The 22559-nt window shown below is 44.3% G+C and overlaps 1 protein-coding gene across 1 annotated transcript in view; it reads right to left on the bottom strand.

The window, feature by feature from the left end:
• Nucleotides 1-22559, bottom strand: part of ATRN (attractin) — a 160286-nt gene that overhangs the window by 5709 nt on the left and 132018 nt on the right. Inside the window, exons 25-28 of the mRNA XM_002710922.5 lie at nt 19110-19171; nt 11801-11879; nt 7504-7611; nt 752-866 (exon numbers count right to left, since the gene is read on the bottom strand). Coding sequence (XP_002710968.1) covers nt 752-866; nt 7504-7611; nt 11801-11879; nt 19110-19171 — 364 coding nt within the window. The remainder of the gene's footprint in view (nt 1-751; nt 867-7503; nt 7612-11800; nt 11880-19109; nt 19172-22559) is intronic.

Raw genomic sequence — 22559 nt, 5'->3', positions numbered from 1 at the left:
ATTTCCCACATGTTCAAGCTAAGAGGATTTTACATGAATTATGATTCATGTATCTGGTGGAACAGTGTAAATGACATTGGAGAAAATATAGTAAGCTACAAAAATGTTTATCATAATTATGTGAAAAAATAAAATGAGATGCATCCAGTCATCACTTCCACAAAACTGCTGGCAGGGGGTAGAAAGGAGAAAACAGGACACTGGTAGACTCTAGGGTAGGACTGAGTGGGTCCTTAAAAATGTCCTGTATGTTATGACAACGGTTGCTTGTGCTTTATATCTAAAACAGGGATAAAAGCCAAAGAAATGCTGGAAATGGGCTGGAAATTCCCATTTGCGAGTGACCAGCGCTGAGAAGACAGCTGGGCAGTGGAGCAGATATCAGGGAGAAGGGGGAGAAGGGTGACACGTGAGGGCAGAATGAGGACGAGGCAGCAGGAAGGAGCAGGGCAGCCAAGGAGGACTAGAAACATCGATGGCAAAAAAAAAAGCTGTGGTCAGAGGCCATGGGGAGGCTGAGGGAGCCAGGCCCAGTGAGAAGGGGACATCCCCTGCCCCAGAAGGGAACAATGACCTCAAGGAAACTGTTTTGTGGACACAAATGACAAGAGTGAGTCACCTCGCGCTGCCCATGCCCTGAGGCAGCCACTGTTCAGTACGGCCTCTGCCCTCAGTTCTCCGTGAAGTGGGATACCCAACACTTAGCTCCCGCACAGTCCCCCGCGTGCCTGCTACAGATCCATCTACTCACCCGACTGCCCAGGAGGTGGGATCCCACCCAGGCCACGAGGGAGCCTCACAAACACAGACAGGACCGCGGCTTTGTTGCCGAAACAGGGCTCTAGTGCAATGGGCTTGGGGACGGTCTGGGGAAGAAAACAAAAAAATTAAAAACAAAGAATTAGCTGGCATGGTGCTTCTTAAGGGTTAACCCAATGCACAGAGACACAGTCACTAGCACTTCTTACAGAGACCATCAGTTTGAGGCAGAGAAACAGATCCATCACAGTCTTGGAGACCGTAACAGTGGCCTGTGACGGTGAGTGGTGCCCGAGCGCACGGCTGTGGCCTGCCGGCTTCCTCCATGCAGGTTTCCAGGTCTCCCTGCCCAGGGCACTGCCTGAGTGCAGGGAAGCGTCCTCAGCGAGTTGGTGTCGTTGGGGTTTTTCTCTGCACTTTTACTCAGTTTAAAATCCCCACTTAGAACTGCATACAGTCACAGGAAGGGCAGCGAGTGTGTGGCAGATGTGGCAGATGTGGCAGATGGAGACGTCTGTTCATAATTCAAACTTATTGTATCTGCCCCTGAGACACGAGGTAGGCTCACTGGCTGTGAGAACTGTAAAACCTCGCGGCCAACCACACAGATCCCTCATCTATTCTTTGGAAACATTTGGCTCTGGTAAATACATGCATGTCTTCATTTTCTGTTGCAGCCTTTGGATGTGATTTGAAAAGATGCCCCAAGTTAGTTCCCTCCTTCTCTCCCTTCTTTCTTTTTAAATATTTATTTATTTATTTGAAGGGCAGAATTACAGAGAGAGGGATCTTCCATCTGCTGGTTCACCTTCCAAATAGCCACAGCGGCCTGGGCTGGACAGGGCTGAAGCCAGGAGCTTCATTGGGGTCTCCCACATCGGTGCAGGGGCCCAAGTACTCAAGCCATCCTCTGCTGCCTTCCCAGGTGCATCATCAGCGAGCTGGATCAGAAGTAGAGCAGCTGGAACGTGAACTGGTGTCCATATCGGATAGCAACATCGTAGGAAGTGGCTTAACTTGCAATGCCACAATGCTGGTCCCGATATTAATTTCTATTGCTGTGTAACAAATCACTAAACTTAGTTGATTAAAGCAATGCCCATTTATTAGATCACTGTTTTGTAGGTCAGAAGTCCAGGAAAGCTCTATAGGGGTCTCTGCTTAAAGATACAGGCCTATTCATGTCTTCAATCAGTTCTAGAAAGTCATTAGCTATTATCTCACAGGGGCCTCACAAGGCTGAAGTTGAGTTGTTGGCTGGGGGTGGGGGGCTCTCAACTGGAGCTTCTGGGGAAGAATCTGCTTCAGACTTATTCAGGGTATTGGCAGAATCCAATGCTCATGGCTGTTGGTCACAGGTCTCTACCTCCTTGCCAGCTGTCAGTCAGGGGCCATTCCTCGTCTCTTAGAGGCCACCTACATTCCTTCTCACGTGGCCCCAGCTGTCTTCAAACCAGTGATGATGCACCAGGTCTTTCTCATGCTTTAGATCTCTCCAGTTTCCTCTTCTGTTGCCACCCAGAGGAACTCTGCAGCGTAAGGTCAATTCCCTTGGGACTCTCATTACAGCTCAGTACTACTGTAAGCAGTACCTACTTGATGGGTCAGCAATCTTGGGGATGACCTTTAGAATTCAGTCTACCATATCCACAAATATATGGTCAATTCCTCTATTTGATTGAAGACAATCACTTCCAGTACGCACAGGGGAAGTGACTACATGGGTGAAGCGGCAGATGTGGGGAAATCAGTTATGAGGCAATGGCAAAAATCCAGATGTGGACGGCAGTGGCTGGGAAATGTTACTGAAGACAGAGTCAGGAAGATTCACTGACAGACTGGCCATCCAGTGAAAGAGCAAGGACAAGAGCAAGTCAAGGACCACCCCAGGATTTTCATCTGAGCAACTAGAATGATGGTGGTGATCCTTGTTCTGAGTGGGGGATGATAGGCCAGAGGTGCAGGTATGGGAAATAAACATTCAGAGCTCAGTTTGGACAAATTAGGTTTAAGATGCTTGTTTCAACATCCAGGTGGGGACAGAGATGAGCCTTGGATGTATGAGTCAGGGTCCGATGGGAGAGGATCATGGTGTTGAAATCCATGATGGAGGGGGCTGGCGCTGTGGCTCACTTGGTTAATCCTCTGCCTGCAGCGCTGGCATCCCATATGGGCGCAGGGTTCTAGTCCCAGTTGCTCCTCTTCCAGTCCAGCTCTCTGCTGTGGCCCGGGGAGGGCAGTGGAGGACGGCCCAAGTGCTTGGGCTCCTGCACCCACATGGGAGACCAGGAAGAGACACCTGGCTCCCGGCTTTGGACTGGTGCAGCGCCAGCTGTAGTGGCCATTTTGGGGGTGAACCAACGGAAGGAAGACCTTTCTCTCTGTCTCTCACTGTCTATAACTCTACCTGTAAAAAGCAAAAAAAAAAAAAAAAAGAAAAAAAAAAAAAAAAAGAAAGAAAGAAATCCACGATGGAGATCACCAGAGAGTGGCTGTAAGACACAAGAAGAGGCTGAAGGCTGAGCCTCGGGCGCACCACTGTGAAAAGAAGTTGTGGAGATGCAGAGGATAAAGCAAAGACCACCAAGCAAGGACACTCAGAAGGCAAGTGCATGTGTGCTGGAAGGAAAGTAAGAAGGTATTTTATTTTTTAAATATTTATTTGTTTGAAAGAGTTAAGAGAGAGGGGGAGGGACAGAGAAAGAGACCTTCCATCCACTGGTTCATTCCCCAAATGGCCACAACAGCTAGGGCTGAGCTAGGCTGAAGCTAAGAGCCTGGAATTCAATCTGGGTCTTCCACATGAGTGGCAGGGGCCAAACTTGAACCATCCTCTACTGCTTTCCAGAACACATTAGAAGGGAGCTGGGACTTGAAATGGTGCCCATATGGGATGCTGGTGTTGAAGGAAGCAGCTTAATCCACTGCACCACAACACCGACCCCGAGAAGGTACTTTCAGGAATAACTGTGTGACACTGCTGACACACACAATGTTATTCAATACTTTATCAAGACAATGTTTAGATTTATGTACATATTTACAGTTTTATATATTCACTATTCCTCCTTCCATCTTAGTCCATCCTCCTAGGGTAATTGTCCTTATTTCTAGCACATTCTTTAGACATTTCTTTTGTATAGTTCTATTGGTAGAAAATTCTCAGGCTTTTTTCTAAGTTGTAGATAGCTTTATCCTTATTCTTGGAGTCTGCTCGCTGGGCACACTATTACAGGCTGGCAGCTCTCCTCTTTCAGTACTTTGAAGACATTCTTCTATTCTCTTTTGGCTTCTGATGTTACCAATGAGAAGTCAGCTATTTGTCATTCCTTTGTAAGTGATCTTTTCTTTTCACAATTGAAAAAAATCATAAAATACATGTAAAATTTATCATCTTAACCACTTTTAAGTGAATGGTTCAGTGGCACCAAGTCCTTTCACGTTGCTGTATAGGCATCATTACCATCCATCTCTAGAACTATTTCATCTTACAAAACTGAAACACCAACTCCCTCCTCTCCCCTCCCCAGCCCATGACAAGCAGCATCCTTTTGTATGTCTTTGTCAGACTACTATATATATATAACTATTCTAGGCATCTAATAAGTGGACTCATAATTTCTCTAAAGAAGAATCACAAATGGGTTATTTTTCTTAGCATAAAATCCTCAAGGTTGATCCATGTGTGGCATATGTCAAGAATTTTCCTCCTGAGGCTGGTGTTGTGGTGTAGTAGGTTAAGCTGCCATAAGCAATAATGATGAAAGCTGGTTCAAGTCCCGGCTGCTCCTCTCCCCATCCAGCTCCCTGCTGACGTGCTGGGGAAAGCAGTGGAAGATGGCCCAGGCACCTGGGTTCCTGCCATCCACAGGGGAGACTCAGATGAAGCTTCTGGCTCTGGCCCAGCATTATGGCCATTTGGGGAGTGAACCAGGGAATAGAAGATCTCTTTGTCTCTCTCCTTCTCTCTGTAACTGCCTTTCAAATAAATAAAGCTTTTTTAAAAATAATTTTCTTCCTTTTTAAGACTAATGTTTCATTTTATGTGTATACCACATTTGTGTATACATTTATTCATCGATAGACACTTGGATTACTTCCAGGTTTTGGTTACTGTGGATAATGCTGCCATGCACGTTAGCATACAAACATCTCTTTGAGACTCTGTTTTCAATTCTTTTGGGAACACTCAGAACCAGAGCTGCTAGATCATACAGTAATTCTGTTTTTAATTTTTAAGCAACAACAACATTGTTTTCCACAGTGGCTGCATCATTTTAAAGATTTATTTGTTTGAAAAGGGGGAGGGGGGAGGGAGGGTGGGAGAGATTCATCTGCTGATTCACTCCCCAGATGGCTGCAACAGTTGGGGCTGTCCAGGCCAAAGCCAGGAGCCTGAAACTCCATTTGAGTCTCCTGCATGGGTGCCAGGGACCCAAGCACTTGAGCCATCTTCTGCAGCCTTCCCAGATACATTAGCAAGGACCCAGCTGGAAAGAGGAACAGTTAGGACTCGAACTGGCACCCTAGTATGTGATGCAGTCTCTCTGTGCCACAGTGCTGGCCCCTGCTGCATCATTTTACTTTTCCATCAACTGTGTAAAAGGCTTCCAATTTGTCACACTGAAGGTGATCTTTTTTTTCCCCCCTCTGGCTCATTTTAAGATATTTTATTTGCCTTTGGAATTTTGCAGTTTAACTATGATTAATCCAACTGTAGTTGTCTTGTCTTCTTGCCTTCCATCTTCCTTTCTTTCTTTAATCCTCTGTGTATGAATTGCTTTTAAAATCTGCATACTCACGTCTCCTATCAGTTCTGAAAACTTCTTGGCTACTTTCTCTTTCAAAATTGCTTCCCCTCATTTGTTCAGGCACTCTGAAAATACATATATTGGGTCTCTAATTCCATCCTCTGTCATATTTTCCGTTTTCTTGTCTCTCTGTATTGCATTCTGTGTAGTTTTTTAAGATTCACGTTCCAGTTCATAAATTCACTCCTCATTTGTCTCATCTGTGTTTGACGTACTGGGTAGTATGTAAAATGATGTATTTATTTATTTTAAAAATGTCATTTGCTATGTCTTTTATTCCCTGATGTTCTTCTGGTTCCTTTCAACATCTGTGTGATCACTCTGGACTCTCATAGCTTCTTCAGCTTTATGATTCTTTTATTTATTTATTTATTTTTAGTTTTTTTTGACAGGTAGAGTTAGAGTTAGAGTTAGAGTTAGAGTTAGAGTTAGAGTTAGAATTAGAGAGAGAGAGAGAGAAAGGTCTTCCTTCTGTTGGTTCACCCCCAAAATGGCCGCTACGGCCAGCGCTGCACCAGTCCGAAGCCAGGAGCCAGATGTCTCTTCCTGGTCTCCCATGTGGGTGCAGGGCCCAAGCACTAAGGGCCATCCTCCACTGCCCTCCCTGGGCCACAGCAGAGAGCTGGACTGGAAGAGGAGCAACCGGGACAGAATCTGGTGCCCCAACCGGGACTAGAACGTGGAGTGCCGGCACAGCAGGCGGAGGATTAGCCTAGTGAGCCGCGGTGCTGGTCTATTTTTTTTTTTTAAGATTTATTTTCTGAAACAATTACAGAGAGAGAGAGAGAGAGAGAGAGCGCGCGCGCCCGAGAGAGACAGACAGAAATTTTCCATCTGCTGGTTCACTCCCCAGATGGCTGCAACTTCCAGGGTTGGGCCAGGCTGAAGCCAGGAGCCAAGAGCTTCATCTGGGTCTCCCACATGGGTGGCAGGGGCCAAGCACCTGGGCCATCTTTTGCTGCTTTTCTCAGGCCATTAGCAGGGAGCCAGAAGAAAAGCAAAGCAGCCAGAACAGGAACTGGCACCCATATGGGATGCTGCTATTGCAGGTAGTGGCTTTATCTGCTGTACCACAATGCCGGCGCCAGTTCTTTTATTTCTTTAAGCATCTCATGCACAGTTGTATTCTTGAGGTGTCAACACTAACACCCGAAGTCCTGCATCAAACCATCGCATATTGTTTCTGCTGCTCTTGCTCAGGGTGGTTTGCCTTTTCCTGATCTTGGGGAGCTCTAATTGCTGGATCCTGATCTGTGGGAATCGTACGGGGCTGAACTGGGGTATTTTCCTACAGGGAGGACTGACATCTATTTCAGCTACAGGTTGTGGTATGTGGCCAATCTGGGACCACTTTGGATAACTCATGGTTTGTTCCTTTTGTGGGGAAGGGGAATAGAGCCTGGGGCTCTGACTTACTTTATGAACCCAGTAATGCTTTCAGAAGTATATTTTGATCAGGGCATACATACATTGTTTCCTGAGTATATGAAATATTTCATCATTTTGCCAAAGAGAAAACCTTATCATTTTCTTCATTGTTTGGGCAGTGGTGTCAGAAATACCTATTTTCCACAGAATACACACTCCTACCTTTATACTCCCCCCAGTAAGATGCTATTTAAAAAAAAAAAAACAAATTAACAATGGTTACACTTATTTACAAATACAATTTTTAAAGTAGTCATATTATACCACAGAATAATTAAAAGAATATCAGACAAATCATTTATATTTTAAAATCCCCTGAATATAAAGCTGCTCAATGACATGGATCAAAGACTGGAAAGCAAAAGCAAATCAACACCCGGCAGCTTCCGTGTTTTAGCGTACTGTTGAAAGGAAGGGAGGGGAGAAACAGGAGGTAACAGAGGAAGGCTCTTGCATGCTCTGGTTTCTCAGACTCAGAAGCCTGGGACACGAGTCACACTCTCACCTTTATACTGCCCCCAATAAGATCAGGAGGCTCCTCATCTGTTTCCAAGGCGACGTTTACGGAGGCAAAGGGACGACTGGCCATCTGCTGCATCTCTCGGAGGAGTTGCTGGTGAGCAACACAGTGAGCAATAATACAATCAGGACTGAGGGGGACTGTGTCAGTCAACGCTTCAAAGAAAACCAAGTCCAAAATGACACTTGTGTGATGGTCAGAACACAGAAGGAACTTTAAATTTTGTTGGAAATGAGAGGAACTGAGAGAGATCCTCACTTCCAAAGGCAGTGCTAACTAGAAACCCAAATAAACTGCAAGGCAGCACCGGGACAGCAAGGGCTCTAGATTTAGGAAGGCTTGAAAGTGAATCCTGCTCCAGCCATGCGACCTTCTCAAAGGCGTTTGAAGTCTCTGGGCTTCAGCTGCTTCCTCTCTGAGATGGGTTCTGATGCCATCAGATTGTCACAGGGGTCACAAGAGATGATACGGCCCCATGGTGAATGAGTATTCAGAGACCTTTTGGGCTGGCTGCTGAAGCTCCAAGGCTATGTAACAGGGAATAAATGGTCTTTCCTCAAACTACCTCTTTGGAATACTGTAGGAGACAGGGTTTGGGCAGGAATAAATCGACGCTGTTCTAGAATGGCACTTTTATGAAACATTTTCTTAAAATACCAGTTAACAGTCCTTCATTTCACAAAGCTGTTGGTTCATTTACTCAACAAATCCATGCAGCAACCCTAGATGGGGTTCTGTGCTACTGTAAGTGCTGGGGTTACACGAAGACGGTTCCCACCCTTCTCTAGTTGCTTTATGGACAGGGCAGGAGACAATATGTATAAAACACTTAAAGAGGCCTAAACAGTGTCATTTGTGCTGTTACTGTTATCAGTAACATCAAACAGTTTCTTCTGTAATTCTGAGGGGGAATATATCACGATTGACATTTCAGAAATGATGAAATACATTCTCAATGGTCAGGTCTGCAGTTACAGGTAAGTCCCAAATTATAAAGCCAAAAGGCTTACATTATTGGCCGATCAACTGCACAACAGGCATATTTTTTAGCAAATCTTTATTCTACAGGGGGTTCACCTCCTTATATTCTATGTAAATTGCAAATTATTTTCTAATTAGTTGTTTGTGTCCTGTGTCACTCATTCATTAATTCTGATACACTTAATTTTTATGCAGGCAAATCTCGATTATATCTCAATAGTCTTAAATAGTAATTTTCTTCTTCCCAATAGTAACAAAATTAATTTCTCTTTCTTTTTGTGCACGGTCAAGAACTTCTTGAACAAAGTCAAGTGAAGTCAAGCAACTGGGTACTACATGATGACTGAGAAACCAGCTGTGAAGGGCGAAGACCCTTAGTAGCTTCAGGAGGTTGCAGAAGTTACTTGGCCTCCCTAAGCCTCAGCTCCCTCATCTGGAAAACACAGCCGGTTTAGCAGGGTTGGTATCAGGATTAAATTAATTAGTCAATGTAAAACCATTCAGAAAGGTGCCTGGAACTCAGATATGTTCAAACGCTAGCTACTATAATAATTCTGCTGGTGTGCTCTCATCATGAGTGATGCTGACCATCTCCATTGTTCACAGTGCTAAAAAAGTATTTTTGAGTTCAATAAAAGTTTTGTTTTTAAATTAGAAATAGCTATTGAATTTTAATATGTGAATAGTGGGTATTAGGCCTCTACCAAGAAGTTAGGTGCCATATTTAATGCAATGATAGGATGTACTCTAATAGGCTTTCTGATTTATCTTCTTATATTGGCAATCTGAGGGCTGCTCATACATGATTATTTTCTGATGCCAGGTCACAGTATCAGGATTTTTTTTTAAAAATTTTTATTGATTTAAAAGGCAGAGTTAGGGAGAGGGAGAAAGAGAGAGAGAGAAAGAGAGAGAGGAATCTTCCATCTGTTGGTTCACTCCCTAGATGGCCTCAACAGCCAAGGCTGGGCCAGGGTACAGCGAGGAGCCAGGAGCTTCTTCTGGATCTCCTACATGGGTGCAGAGGCCCAAGCACTTGGGCCATCTTCTGCTGTTCTCCCAGGCCATTAGCAGGGGGCCAGATCAGAAGTGGAGCAGCGGGGACATGAACTGGTGCCCATATGGGATGCCAGTGTCTCAGGTGGTGGTTTAACTTGCTATGCCACAGCGCCAGCCCCAGTATCAGGACTCCTATGCATAAAGTAGATTAGGAATCTTTTAAGCTTTTCACCTTTTCCTTTGCTCTGAAAAAGTTTACAGGTTGTTTTTTTTTTTTTTTTTTTTTTTGACAGGCAGAGTGGACAGTGAGAGAGAGAGACAGAGAGAAAGGTCTTCCTTTGCCGTTGGTTCACCCTCCAATGGCCGCCGCTGCAGCCGGCGCACCGCGCTGATCCGATGGCAGGAGCCAGGATCCAGGTGCTTTTTCCTGGTCTCCCATGGGGTGCAGGGCCCAAGCACCTGGGCCATCCTCCACTGCACTCCCTGGCCATAGCAGAGAGCTGGCCTGGAAGAGGGGCAACCGGGACAGAATCCGGCGCCCCGACCGGGACTAGAACCCGGTGTGCCGGCGCCGCAAGGTGGAGGATTAGCCTATTGAGCCACGGCGCCGGCTAGTTTACAGGTTTTGAAATAGACAATTCTCAAAAACATTCTGGGGCCAGTGCTGTGGCATAGCGGGTTAAGCCACCACCTACAGTGCCGGCATCTCATATGGGCACCGGTTCGAGTCCCAGCTCCTCCACTTCCAATCCAGCTCTCTGCTATGGCCTGGGAAAGCAGTGGAAGATGGTCCAAGTCCTTGGGCCCCTGCACCCATGTGGGAGACCTGGAAGAAGCTCCTGGCTCCTGGCTTCAGATTGGCGCAGCTCCAGCTGTTGTGGCCAATTGGGAGTGAACCAGCGGATGGAAGACCTCTCTATATACCTTTCTTTCTCTCTCTGTGTAACTCTTTCAAACAAATAAATTTTTTAAAAAAGCAAGTTACTAAAAAAAAATCCCACGAGATGAATGCTGTCATTAGCCCCATAAGCTCATCTCAGTACTCAAACTCCTGGGTCTCAAGCTTTTCCTAAAGAGAGTAACACTGAAGAGTTCTCAGTTCCTTTCCTGGTTACAGGTTTATTGTGGCTTTCTACTTCTTTCTTACTTCATTTTGATAACTATATGTATCTCTCTCAACGTCTTATAATTCGTTGGGATTATAAAATGTATCGGTAACCAAGCTCTTTAAAAAATCCTCTGAGGCTGGCATTGTGAGTGAAAGACCTCTCTCTGTCTCTAACTCTTTCAAATAAAATAAATCTTTAAAAAACCCTCTAAGTATGCTATCCTTTGAATTTTAAAAATAATTACAAAGAGAATACAACATTTTCTTTCTGATAACATCCTCCTTACAAACATCAGAAAAGTGGCTGTTGTGGTCCACGGGAACAGGCTGGTAGCCTGGAGCCTTGCTTAGCCTCACAGACACAAATGTTCTACAAATAGTGCTGACAGCTTGTGAGCTGCAATTTTACTCTCATCCTCTTCTAAATTTCACCCCATTCTCTCCTAAATTTCATGTATAAATTTTTATGTAGAAAAAGGATTGAGTAGTTACAGAAAATCAAGGAAAGCATCCAAGGCTAGATCCTAAATGTCTGAAACTTCCATTAGCAACAATGCAGCAAACACGATGGCCAAAAGAAAGGCAGTCAGGATGGGAGTGAATGCTGCAATACTGTTTTTGCTAGAATTTTAAAACCAAGCTTATTTATTTGAATTTCTCAATTGTAAATATTTGCTTGACTTACTGCTTTTGGAAACGAGCTCTGTAAACAATTCAATACTTGTTAAAAAATAAAACAAAGATAAAAACTTACACACAATTACATTTCCTTGAGTCGTGAAAATGTTTGAGGTGCTTAAATGGCTAACTTCATTCTCATTCTTATGAAAAGCTCTGGTGAAGGCCATGCCAAATGAAATGGTGACCATGGCCACAACAGTAAGCCCTCAGATTTCCTAGCTGAGTCAAGGGCACTAGGATCTGGTAGGAAGGGGATAAAACTGTCATCATGAAGTCAACACTACAGTTTTCTTTTAGAAAGGTCAAACGTTGTGGTGCACAATTAATTCCACTTCAGAGAACACAAATCGAAGTCTACTGACCACATGTCTGTAGATCCGGACACTGCAGAAGGAGAGCGTTCTTACTGCGGCAATGTCTTTCACTCAGTAAGTAGTTAATACTGACTTGCTTGAGTGACAAAGAGGGGAAATGCTCTTACAGGGATCTCAGGCTATAGTCACTGGGGCTTACCTCTCTACGCCTGGAGGCCCAACAGCTCTGTTTGATCTTCCAAACCACAGCAGCCACCAAAAGCAAAGAGAGGAAACAGCTGTGAGGAAGCAAAGTATTGAGTTAGCATCCCAGGCCTCAGAATCGGCACCACCTTCATCCGCACCTCAGGACAGGCAGCAAAGCAATCCTGATATCCCAGCTCCTTTCTGATGTTTCCTCACAACAATGTCCCGGTTCACAGGAAGCAAAGTGTGACAAGCCTTCAGTGAGCTGAGCTGCCTGTGTTACCCTGTGGACAGCACCAATCCAGCAGGCACTCAGAGAAGCCCTGATCTCCTACTGGCCCTTCACCAGAATAGTCCATGTGGCTTATTCTAAGTAAGAAAAATAATTCTACGAAAATTACAACCACTAACAAGCATATCAGTTAATCAAATTAGCTAACATATACTGGCCAATTCCAAAAGAATGAGAAAATTTACTTATTAAAATATCAATCAGTTTTTCATAGGGAAGAGGTAAACAAAGGAAACAGAAGACACTTATGTGTATGGCTAATATATATTTAATGGTATTTTTTTTTTTTTGACAGGCAGAGTGGACAGTGAGAGAGAGAGACAGAGAGAAAGGTCTTCCTTTGCCATCGGTTCACCCTCCAATGGCTGCCGCGGCCGGCGCGCTGCGGCCGGCGCACCGCGCTGATCCGATGGCAGGAGCCAGGAGCCAGGTGCTTTTCCTGGTCTCCCATGGGGTGCAGGGCCCAAGCACTTGGGCCATCCTCCACTGCACTCCCTGGCCACAGCAGAGGGCTGGCCTGGAAGAGGGGCAACCGGGACAGAATCCAGCGCCCCGACTGGGACTAGAACCTGGTGTGCTGGCGCCGCAAGGCGGAGGATTAGCCTAGTGAGCTGCAGCGCCGGCCTTAATGGTACTTTTGTAAACTACATTTTTCAAAACAAAACATATTTAAGATGCAAATATAAGCCAACAATTTTCTTGAAAAGATTAGGAGCTGCAAATGATTTCAATGTTCATTTATCTGTAAAACAGGCACTGAGTGGTTTTTAAAGTCCACATAGCAGACTCATAGAATGACAAATGCTCTAAACAGCACTCTGACCTCAGAATCAGTCCTTAAGTCATTTTGGTCTGGCTGAAAAGCCCATGAGAGCATTTAAAGAATAGAAAGCCTACACACTGTGGCACCAAAAAAAATTCCTACATGAAGAATCTCTGTGAGTGAGACCCCAGGAGAAAGGGGCCATCAAAGAAGGATGTACTTCTCTCTGAATAGAGGAGAGAACTTCCACTTTGCTGATGGCCTTGTCTAAATACTGATGGAGACTGTGGACTCAAAGGCTTCCATAGCCTTGGCAGCTCATATCAAGAGCCTTGGGTTATCACTGACATCATACATAAGAATGTCAACTGTTAAATTAACAGCAGGAGTCACTGTGTACTTACTCCCCATGCAGGGCCTCTGTCCTTAATGAGTTCTACTATGAGAACTGTAAAACTTGTTTTCTAACAGTTTTTTTTTTTTTTAATTTTGTGTGTATGTGTGGGTGCAAATTGTTGAAATCTTTACTTAGTATAGAGTTAGCCTTTTGTATATAAAGTTAATTAAAAACAAATCTTAATGGAGAATAGGATGGGAGAGGGAATAGGAGGTAGGATGGGAGTGGGGGTGGGAGGGTGGGTAAGGGGGGAAGAACCACTATATTCCTAAAGTTGTACTTAGGAAATCTGTAGTCATTAAATAAAAGGTTTCTTTGGAAAAAAAAATAAAAATAATTTTCAACAAACACATACAAGCTACTGTGGGTGCAAAGAGAAAGGTTAAAAGGAAGAACAAGTTGAACAACCCTCTTAGGTAAGTGCTATAAATAATTTAAGACCCAGCATTTATATTCATTAACTTGTAAAAGGGGCTGCTACAGAGTATTTTTCAGAGAGTGGCATGCAGACAAAAGGTTCTCTGCTCTGTGCCATCAGGCACCAGCCTGTGAGCTCTGCCTTCACAGGATGAAGTCAACCTCCTGAATGGCACCTCAAGGCATCCAGGTGCTGACACTAAGACAGCCCTCATAGCCGGCTGGAAAAGGCATTATTAAGATGGTGGGATGACTGAATTCCCTTTCAAAAAGTGAAGGCTCCAGGCTCCTGCAGAAGCCTTCAAGAAGCACAAGGGTATAGATCCTTGAAAGGCCCAAGGATCATCATCACTCAGTGGAAAACTTTCAATTCCTACCCTGTCTGGGCCTCTCTGCTGTCCCTTCATGACAGTCTACACGGTTTTTTAATTGCTACTTCATTGGGCCAGGACCTGCTCCAGGATCATCTAACTCATCAATGAACAGAACAAAGAGCACTGTTCTCATAGAGTTCACATGGCAGCAGATGGAGACAAACAGTAAGCAATGTAAGAATCACAGGATGGAAGCTGTCAGGAGATGGGATGTGCTACAGCAATAAAAATGCAAGGAGCAGGAGGGGCGTTGGTGAAGCTGCAGCTTGGGACACTGGCATTCTATACCGGAGTGCTGGCTCGAGTTGCAGCTGCTCCACTTCTGAGCCATGTCCCTGCTGATGCACCTGAAAAGGCAAAAGATGATGGCCCAAGTACTTGGGTCCCCGCCACCCATGTGGGAGGCTTGAATGGAGTTTAGGACTCCTGGCTTTAGCTTGGCCCAGCCCTGGCAATTGCAGGCATTTAGGGAGTGAACCAGTGGATAAAAGACCTCTCTCTCTCTCTCTGTTGTTCTGCCTTTCCAGTAGAAGATAAACAAACACTAAAAAATAAAAACAAAAAAACAAAGTTGAGATGGAACATGGGCCCGTAAGTGCCTGCAGCTCATGAGAGCAGGATGGTCAGAGCGGGTGCACCTTCCTTCCTGAGAAGCAACATTTGAGCATGGATTTGGAGGGATGTGTGGTGTGGCTCATGAACTTCTACAGAAACACACTCCGGGCCAGCACTGTGGTGCAGCAAGTTAACACCCTGGCCTGAAGCGCTGGCATCCCATATGGGCACTGGTTCAAGACCCGGTTACTCCACTTCCAATCCAGCTCTCTGTTATGGCCTGGGAAAGCAGGAGAAGATGGCCCAAGTCCTTGGGCTCCCCTGCACCCACCTGGGAGACCTGGAAGAAGCTCCTGGCTCTGGATTGGCGCAGCTCTGGCTGTTGCAGCCAATTGGGGAGTGAACCATTGGATGGAAGACCTCTCTCTCTCTCTGCCTCTCCTCTCTCTGTGAAACTCTTTCAAATAAATAAATAAACCTTAAAAAACAACAAAAAAAAAAGAAATACACTCAACAAAAGGGTCAGTGCAAAGCATGAGGCAAGGATGTGCCTGGGATGGCTCAAGGAACCTCAGGAGCCAGCTTGGATGTGGTGGACTGAATTAGGCAGAAAGGTAGGGCTGGGGTGGAGGGCAGACCATGTGGGACCCTGCAGGCATTATAAAGGCACTGGGACAAAGAGCCAGTGCAGGTTTTTTAGCAGAGAAGTGTCATGGTTTAATTTATGCTGAGAAGATCATTTGGTGGCAATAGCAGATCCAAGTGGACCAGTAGTCTAGGTTAGAGATGATGGTGACTCTACCCAGGATGGTAGTAGCAGGGTGTGAAAAGTACTTTGGAATTTGGATGTAATTTTTAGAAAGATTTATTTTATTTTATTTATTTGAAAGGCAGAGAGGGAGAGACAGAGAGAGAAAGTGATCTTCCATCCACTGATTTACTCCTTAAATGGCCACAATGGCTGGGGCTGAGTCAAGCTGAAGCCAGGAGCCAGGAACTCTGTTTGGGTTTCCTATGTGGATGGCAGGGGCCCAAGTGCTTGAGCCATCTTTCACTGACTTTATAGGCGCCTTCGCAGGGAGATGGATAGTTAAATAAAGCAGATGGGACTGGAACCAGCACTCAGATACAGGATTTCAGTGTCATAAGTGGCTGCTTAACCTGCTGGGCCACATGCTGGCCCAGAATCTGGATATGATTTGAAGGTATAGACAAGAGGAATTCCTGATGGAGTGGATACAGGGTATGGAAGGAGAGCAGTTGGGAGTTTTTGGCTTGAGGGCCTTGCCATCAACCCAGAAGGGGAAAGTTCTTGTGTAGATCAGAATTCCATAGTTTCTCCTAATTCACATTTCCTGCAAGTTTTTGAAGACCCCCTATCTATGGTATTTCAATTCATAAATCTGGATGGGGTCACCTAAGGAGTGAAAAGAGAGGAGATTATTTGGGGTTGGAGGAGGGGGTGGGCTCCCCAACACTGAGATGTTGGGTAAAAAGGAAGAACCAGTAAAAGAGTCTGAGGATAACTTTCTCAGTGTTGGTTTCCAATAATAATCCTGCTTTTTGCTATTTTTATTCTAATAAACACTGGGAGAATAGAGAAACAAGTAGGCTCATTCCTGCTACAGGAGTATAAACTCATGCAACTTTGTTCTGAGTGGCTCTTTGGCTATGTCTTTGCATTCTGATATGGCAATCATAGGATAAAAAACTATCCCAGGAAGATATTCACTGAAAAATGCACAGATACATGCGATAAAATATCGGGAACAATCTAAGAGCTGGTCAAAAAGGAATGGTTAAACAAAATATGGTACATATTAAAGTTTTACAATGAATATAAATGACTTTTGGTAATTTATTGTATAAGAATTCTTGTTTTCATGTTGATTTTCTACTTTAAAAAGTCTTAGTGAAGAGTTAATATTTTTGCTTTAAAATACTTACTAGTTTAGCATTTTTATTATGCCTTCTTATGTTTCTCCTATAAATCTTTTTCCTTTGCACACAAGAGGAGCTTCTAGATTACTGGTAATAATACTATGTCTCTTGTTCTGGGTAGTGATTACATGAATGTATTCAACTTGTGACAGTTCATGGAGGGAGGTACTTGGCATTTGTGAAAGTTTCTGTAACTTTAAATTATACTTCAATAATTTTTTAAAGAGAGAAAATAGATTCCATATAATTGTAATGGTATTATCATCAATATTAATAGCACAATGACTTCTAAATTCTTTTTTTTTAGTGATTTATTTATTTATTTGAAAGTCAGAGTTACACAGAGAGAGGAGAGGCAGAGAGAGAGAGAGAGAGAGAGGTCTTCCATCCGATGGTTCACTCCCCAATTGGCCACAACGGCCAGAACTGCGCTGATTTGAAGCCAGGAGCCAGGAGCTTCTTGTGGGTCTCCCACGTGGGTGCAGGAGCCTAAGGACCTACTGCTTACCAGGCCATAGCAGAGAGCTGGATTGGAAGTGGAGCGGCCGGGTCTCGAACCGGCACCTAAATGGAATGCCAGCACTTCAGGCCAGGGCGTTAACCCACTTTGCTACAGCGCTGGCCCCATGAATTCTAAATTCTAATAGAAAATTTGTGAGGGTCAAATCTCTGGCTTCTCATGCATCTTCTTTCGGAAACCTCCTGGAGACTGTGCCAGTGAAAACCAAGGAGATACAGCAAGAGGAAGATACAGAGTCTGGGAACCAAAGGCTTCAATAAGGGGAAGGGCAAAAAAGAAATCCCCTTGATGACACATAAAAGGCCTCAAGGAGAGCTAGTGCACTGGGGACAGGAGGTAAGAGGGTTCTGGGACAGAAATCTCCAAAACAAGCTGAAACCATGCTGAGAGTGGTGTTTCAATTCTGTCACAGTACGGGAATAAATCACTGACAGATACACAGAAAATCAAACAGCCAGCACTCTGCTGGATAGGGTTAAGCTGCTGCCTGCAGCACCGGCATCCCATATGGGCACCAATTCAAGATCTGGCTGCTCTACTTCTGATCCAGCTCCCTGCTGGGGAAGCAGTGGAGGATGGACCAAGTAGTTGGGCCCCCACACCCATGTGGGAGACCCAGATGAAGCTCCTGGCTCCTGGCTTCAGATTGGCTCAGCTCCAGCTGTTGTGGTCATTTGGGGAGTAAATCAGTGGATGGAAGATCATTCTGCCTCTGTCTCTCTCTCTAACTCTGCCTTTCAAATAAATAAATAAATAAATAACTCTCAAAAATAAATCAAACACTTTTAAAAAATCTCAAATGGCAAAGATTATAGTTAGGATAAGCAAAGAGGGGTTTCCCCCTATTCAAATAATGGGGAGAGATAATCACAGTTCCCTACAGCTGGGATAAGGAGATTTGTGGTCACAGTACGCTAAATGAGGGTCATCAGTTTAGCCCAGCACTGTAACATTACTCCATTAAGTGAGTAAGAGGAAGGGGATTCTGTTTGCATTTGTGGTGTGGGGCAGTTGTTGAGGAAGTAGTATAAGACAGTAAACCCTCATCTTCTACAAGGGGACATGAAAGGATAACTGAACGAAAAATTAAGAATTCGTGGGAACACAGAGAATACTAGCAAACACGATTTAAAATGGCAGGAAGCTGGAGTGGGAAGGTGTGAGGCAGACTATTGCTGTGTTTTCTCTAATAAGCACTTATTTGTCTTTTTGGTAATTTTTAAAATATTTATTTATGCTTACTTGAAAGGTAGAGAGATGGGAGAGGTCTTGGAAGCAGGAGCAGAGCCGGGACTCAAACCCCGGCACTCTGATATGGAATGTGGGTGTCCCAAGCAGTGTCCAAACTGCTGTGTCAAATGCACACCCCTATTTGTCTTTAAATTATTTGTGTATAATATTTTTTCTTTCTTTTTTACAAAAAAAAAAAAGAGATTTATTTATTTACTTGAAAGGCAGGGTTAGAGGGAGAGAGACAGATCTTCCATCTGCTGGTTCACCCCCAAGGCATCTGCAATGGCCAGGGCTAGGCCAGGCTGAAACCAGGAACCAGTGGCTTTACCTGGGCTTCCCACATGTGTGCAGGGGCCCAAGCCCTTGGGTCATCTTCTACTGCTTTCCCAGGCCAAGAACAGAGAGTTGGATCAGAAGTGGAGCAGCTGGGGCTTGAACCGGTACTCATATGGGATGCTGGCACCATAGGCGGTGCCTTTACCCACTGTACCACAGTGCCGGCCCCCAGAATCATCTCTTGAAGGAGTAGAAGCATATATGTAGCTCACATCAGAAACATTATTAATTAAATGTTTTAGTGCAAAATTCTCCCCATATGAAGTCTAGTTACAGTTTCATAAGGTTCCACAAATTGCTACTCTCAACCCCTCAAAAGCCAGAGAGCATACAAACCAGATGGAATTTCTACTTACTGTAAGTGACACATAACTTTTCAGAAACACATAAAAGTAAGTGATCTGCTGTGGCAACACAAGATTATTCTTTTATGAGTTGATACTCAATGGGATTAAACTGAAAGGACAGATATGGTTTATAGTAAGTGAAATTACCTGAAGAAAGTCACGAAGAACTGTACCAGGTCCATAAAATTGCTGTGCTGGGAGAAGGCAATCTGTGGCAGAAAAACAGGTGGGTGGTTATGTATACGACACACAGCACCACTGGCCCAGCCTTCTCATTTCAAGAATTAAGCTGGAAGACGGACTTTACATTCTGAAGACAAACTAATGACATTTTTTCACCTAAAGAAACATGGTTTTAGTTACTTTCCTTGCTTACTGAGTTGCCAACTGGAAGTACAATTCCTTGGCTTCAGCACATCCTCCTTAAGTTGCCCTCTGCGATTTACATCAGACCTGTGCTCCTGGAGTCTCACCCCTGAAAACCCTACAACTCCAACCCTAGTGACGGGCAGATCAGTTTGCCTGCTTCTTGGCTGTGCCTCCTCCAGACACAATGCTCTCCTTGTTGGCTTGAAATGCAGGCAGCCTCATTTTGTGCCCTTCACTCCTTCAACATTTATGTGCTCAGTATGGACTCACTTCAAGATATTGACCTTTTTTTTCTTAAAAAAAAAAAAAAAGTCTCAAGTTTTGCTCCATTGAGTATCATCTGATAATCAGTAGGTTATCACTTGGAACTTCATTTTTTTATATAGCTAGGTCTTCATACCAGGAATATAAAAATAACCCCTTACATATTTCTTCAAATCTAAGGTACCACCGATCTGAAAGAGGTATCATTTTGTGAGAAAAATTATACTGTCAATTAAACTATGACAAGATGCTTTTTAAAATGGACTGTAAGAAGCATCTGATTTCAGAGATGGTAGATAAGAAAAAATATGCACTCAGGATTCACTAAATATGGTTACTGTGTCCTCATTATCACCTGCAATATACATAGTACTAGCCACAAGTTCTGGAGCAGTCGGGATGTAAACTGCCATTCTGATCTGGGATATGGGTGTCCCAAACGGTGGCGTAACCTGCTGCATCACACAGCTTGCTCCTCTTGTTATGTCTTGATCAGTTAATTTTAGGTATCTCTTACTGACCTCCTACTGGCAGAAGATGGTTTAGGCCACCAGCCCTGCCCCTCCTTCCCGTACAGCACTGTTTTTAGTGCCTATGTTGGTTCACCTGTTGTCATTGAGAAACACACACACAAAGAGACAGTATCTGTTATCTGGTTTACTCCCCAAATGCCTACAAAGGCCAAGGCCAGCCCAGAAGCCAGGAACTCATTTCAGGTCTTCTAGTTGGTGAACAGGGACCTAAGTACTTAGGCCATCTCCTGCTGCCTCCTAAGGGGCGTAGTAGCAGGAAGCTGGAATTAGGAGCAGATCTGAGCCCAAGCACTCCAGTTAGAGATACAAGTGTCTCAAGCAGCGGCTTAATGACTAGGCCAAAAGCTTCCCCCTGTCTTCCGAAAACTGTAAACTTTTAAGAAAGCAGAAAGCATCATCCAGCCTTACTAATTATCAGCTCATGGCCAACACTGTTTCATCTGTATTTCATGCACTTTCCCCATGACTGTTACTTGAGAGCAAATCCCAGCGGCCAGTGTTGTGGCACAGCAGGTTAAACTGCCACCTATGATGTTGGTGTCCCATATGAGCACTGATTCAAGTCCCAACTGCTCCAGGCTGGATCCAGCTCCCTAATAAAGTGCCTGGGAAAGCAGCAGAAGATGGCCGAAGTGCTTGGGCCCCTGCCACTCATGTAGGAGACCTGGATGGAATTGTAGGCTTCTGGTTTCAGCCTAATCAGACTTGGTAAAAACCAGTGAAAGGGAGATATCCCTCTCTAACTCTGCCTTTTTAATAAATAAAGTAAATCTAAAAAAAAGAAAAGCAAATCTAAGACTTCCTATCATTTCACTCGGCTATTTCAATACATAGTATGTCTTAACTACACTCTGTAAAATTAGGATGTCTGTATCCTCATCCCTTCCTTTCCTTCTACTTCTGAATCATTGCACAAAACCCCAACCTAGAACAATTCAATCCTTTAATACTGAGCAGACAGGGATGACAAATTCTTGTTTTCCAACCTCAGTGACTTTAGCAGCCTCTAGCAACTGTTCTGACAGTACCAGAAAAAGCTGTTAGCACTCTGATAACAAAGTTAGAAAAACTGCAAAAGAACAAAGTTCCCATACCTACCCTAAAGCCCTTGTACCAACAAATATGCATCCATCTGGCACACATTCATAGAGTGTCTGTGAGTAACACTATGACAGGACACAGAGGACATAGTCCTGGCCCTTAAGGAAATCTTAGCACAGTGAGAAATCAGATAAGTCTATGGCTTATAGCTTTCCAATGAGGAAAGGAACCTGCTATGGGTTGTGCCTGAGGTCATCAGATTGACCTGTCCTCTGGGCTGCAAGAATTCCACCTGCACTCCTGACTCAGGCCTATCTCTTTCCAATCCATACTCTCACTGCTGCCTGGGTGATCTTTCCAAGAATACTGATCTTGGGTCACTTCTTGGCTTAAAACATTTCAGTGATTCTCTCAGTGGTCTACAGTTCACAGCCCTCAGATGGACCCCCAATCTTCTCTGCCTGCCCAGCTCCATGCTTACAAGCATTGTCACTCAACACTGCTCAACTCCTAGTAGTTTTGAAAGTGACTGTTCATTTCCTCCCCTCCACCCCGAACACCCCACTCATCTTCCTTAGGACTCAGTTCTGGTGTGGCCTCTTCTCACTTAGACTCAGGGACACAGGGCACTCCTGACCCCTCTCACAGCTCCCAGGAACATTTGTGCATGTGACAGAGGATCCTGCTGTCCTCACGGCTGCTGCTCTGGGTCAGTGGGTTGTTAGAGTAAGTGTATTTTAAGGGAGTCTGGGGGGTGGGGTCCTGGCTAGGCAGATCACAGGAGACAGGTTTGCTAGAGATGCAGATGTGCCCATTCCAGCTCTCAGCGGTAAGCCCAGATGGTGGGTGATGAGACTGTCCAGGGAGAAAGGGTCTGGATGAATCCCAAGGAAAGGATGGCATATAAGAGCTGAGAAGAAAGAGCCAAAGCCACAGGTGAGGCAGGAGAGGAGACTCAGCAAGAAGGAATCATAAACTTTTCTTGATAATGAAGAGCATAGGCCATACAAGAACTTTAAATGTTATCTAGAACAAAGAAAGGCTTATGCTTTAAGTACAGTTTAGTTCTAAATGTATTTCATGACGCTGTAATTCTCAAAACTCATAAGGTCCAGACATCTAGCACCATTATAATTATACACTACTATTATTATGCAATAAAGATGAGAGGACTTTTAAAAGCTTGTGGAAAATTCAACTTATCTTTCAGTTCTGTTTTCCATGAACTTTTTGAAGTACCTCATGTAAACACTAAAAGTACATCTGACATTATTCATAACAGTCAGAGTAAAAAATCCCAAGTATCCATCAACAAATGAATAAACAGTGATATATACATACAGTAGAATGTTCAGCTTTAACAGGCAATGAAATCCTGAAACGTACTAAA

The sequence above is a fragment of the Oryctolagus cuniculus genome, chromosome 11, assembly GCF_964237555.1.
Source record: "Oryctolagus cuniculus chromosome 11, mOryCun1.1, whole genome shotgun sequence".
Classification (NCBI taxonomy): Eukaryota; Metazoa; Chordata; class Mammalia; order Lagomorpha; family Leporidae; genus Oryctolagus; species Oryctolagus cuniculus.
Note: the sequence above shows the minus strand (reverse complement) of the source record. Positions and strands in the feature narration are given on the sequence as shown.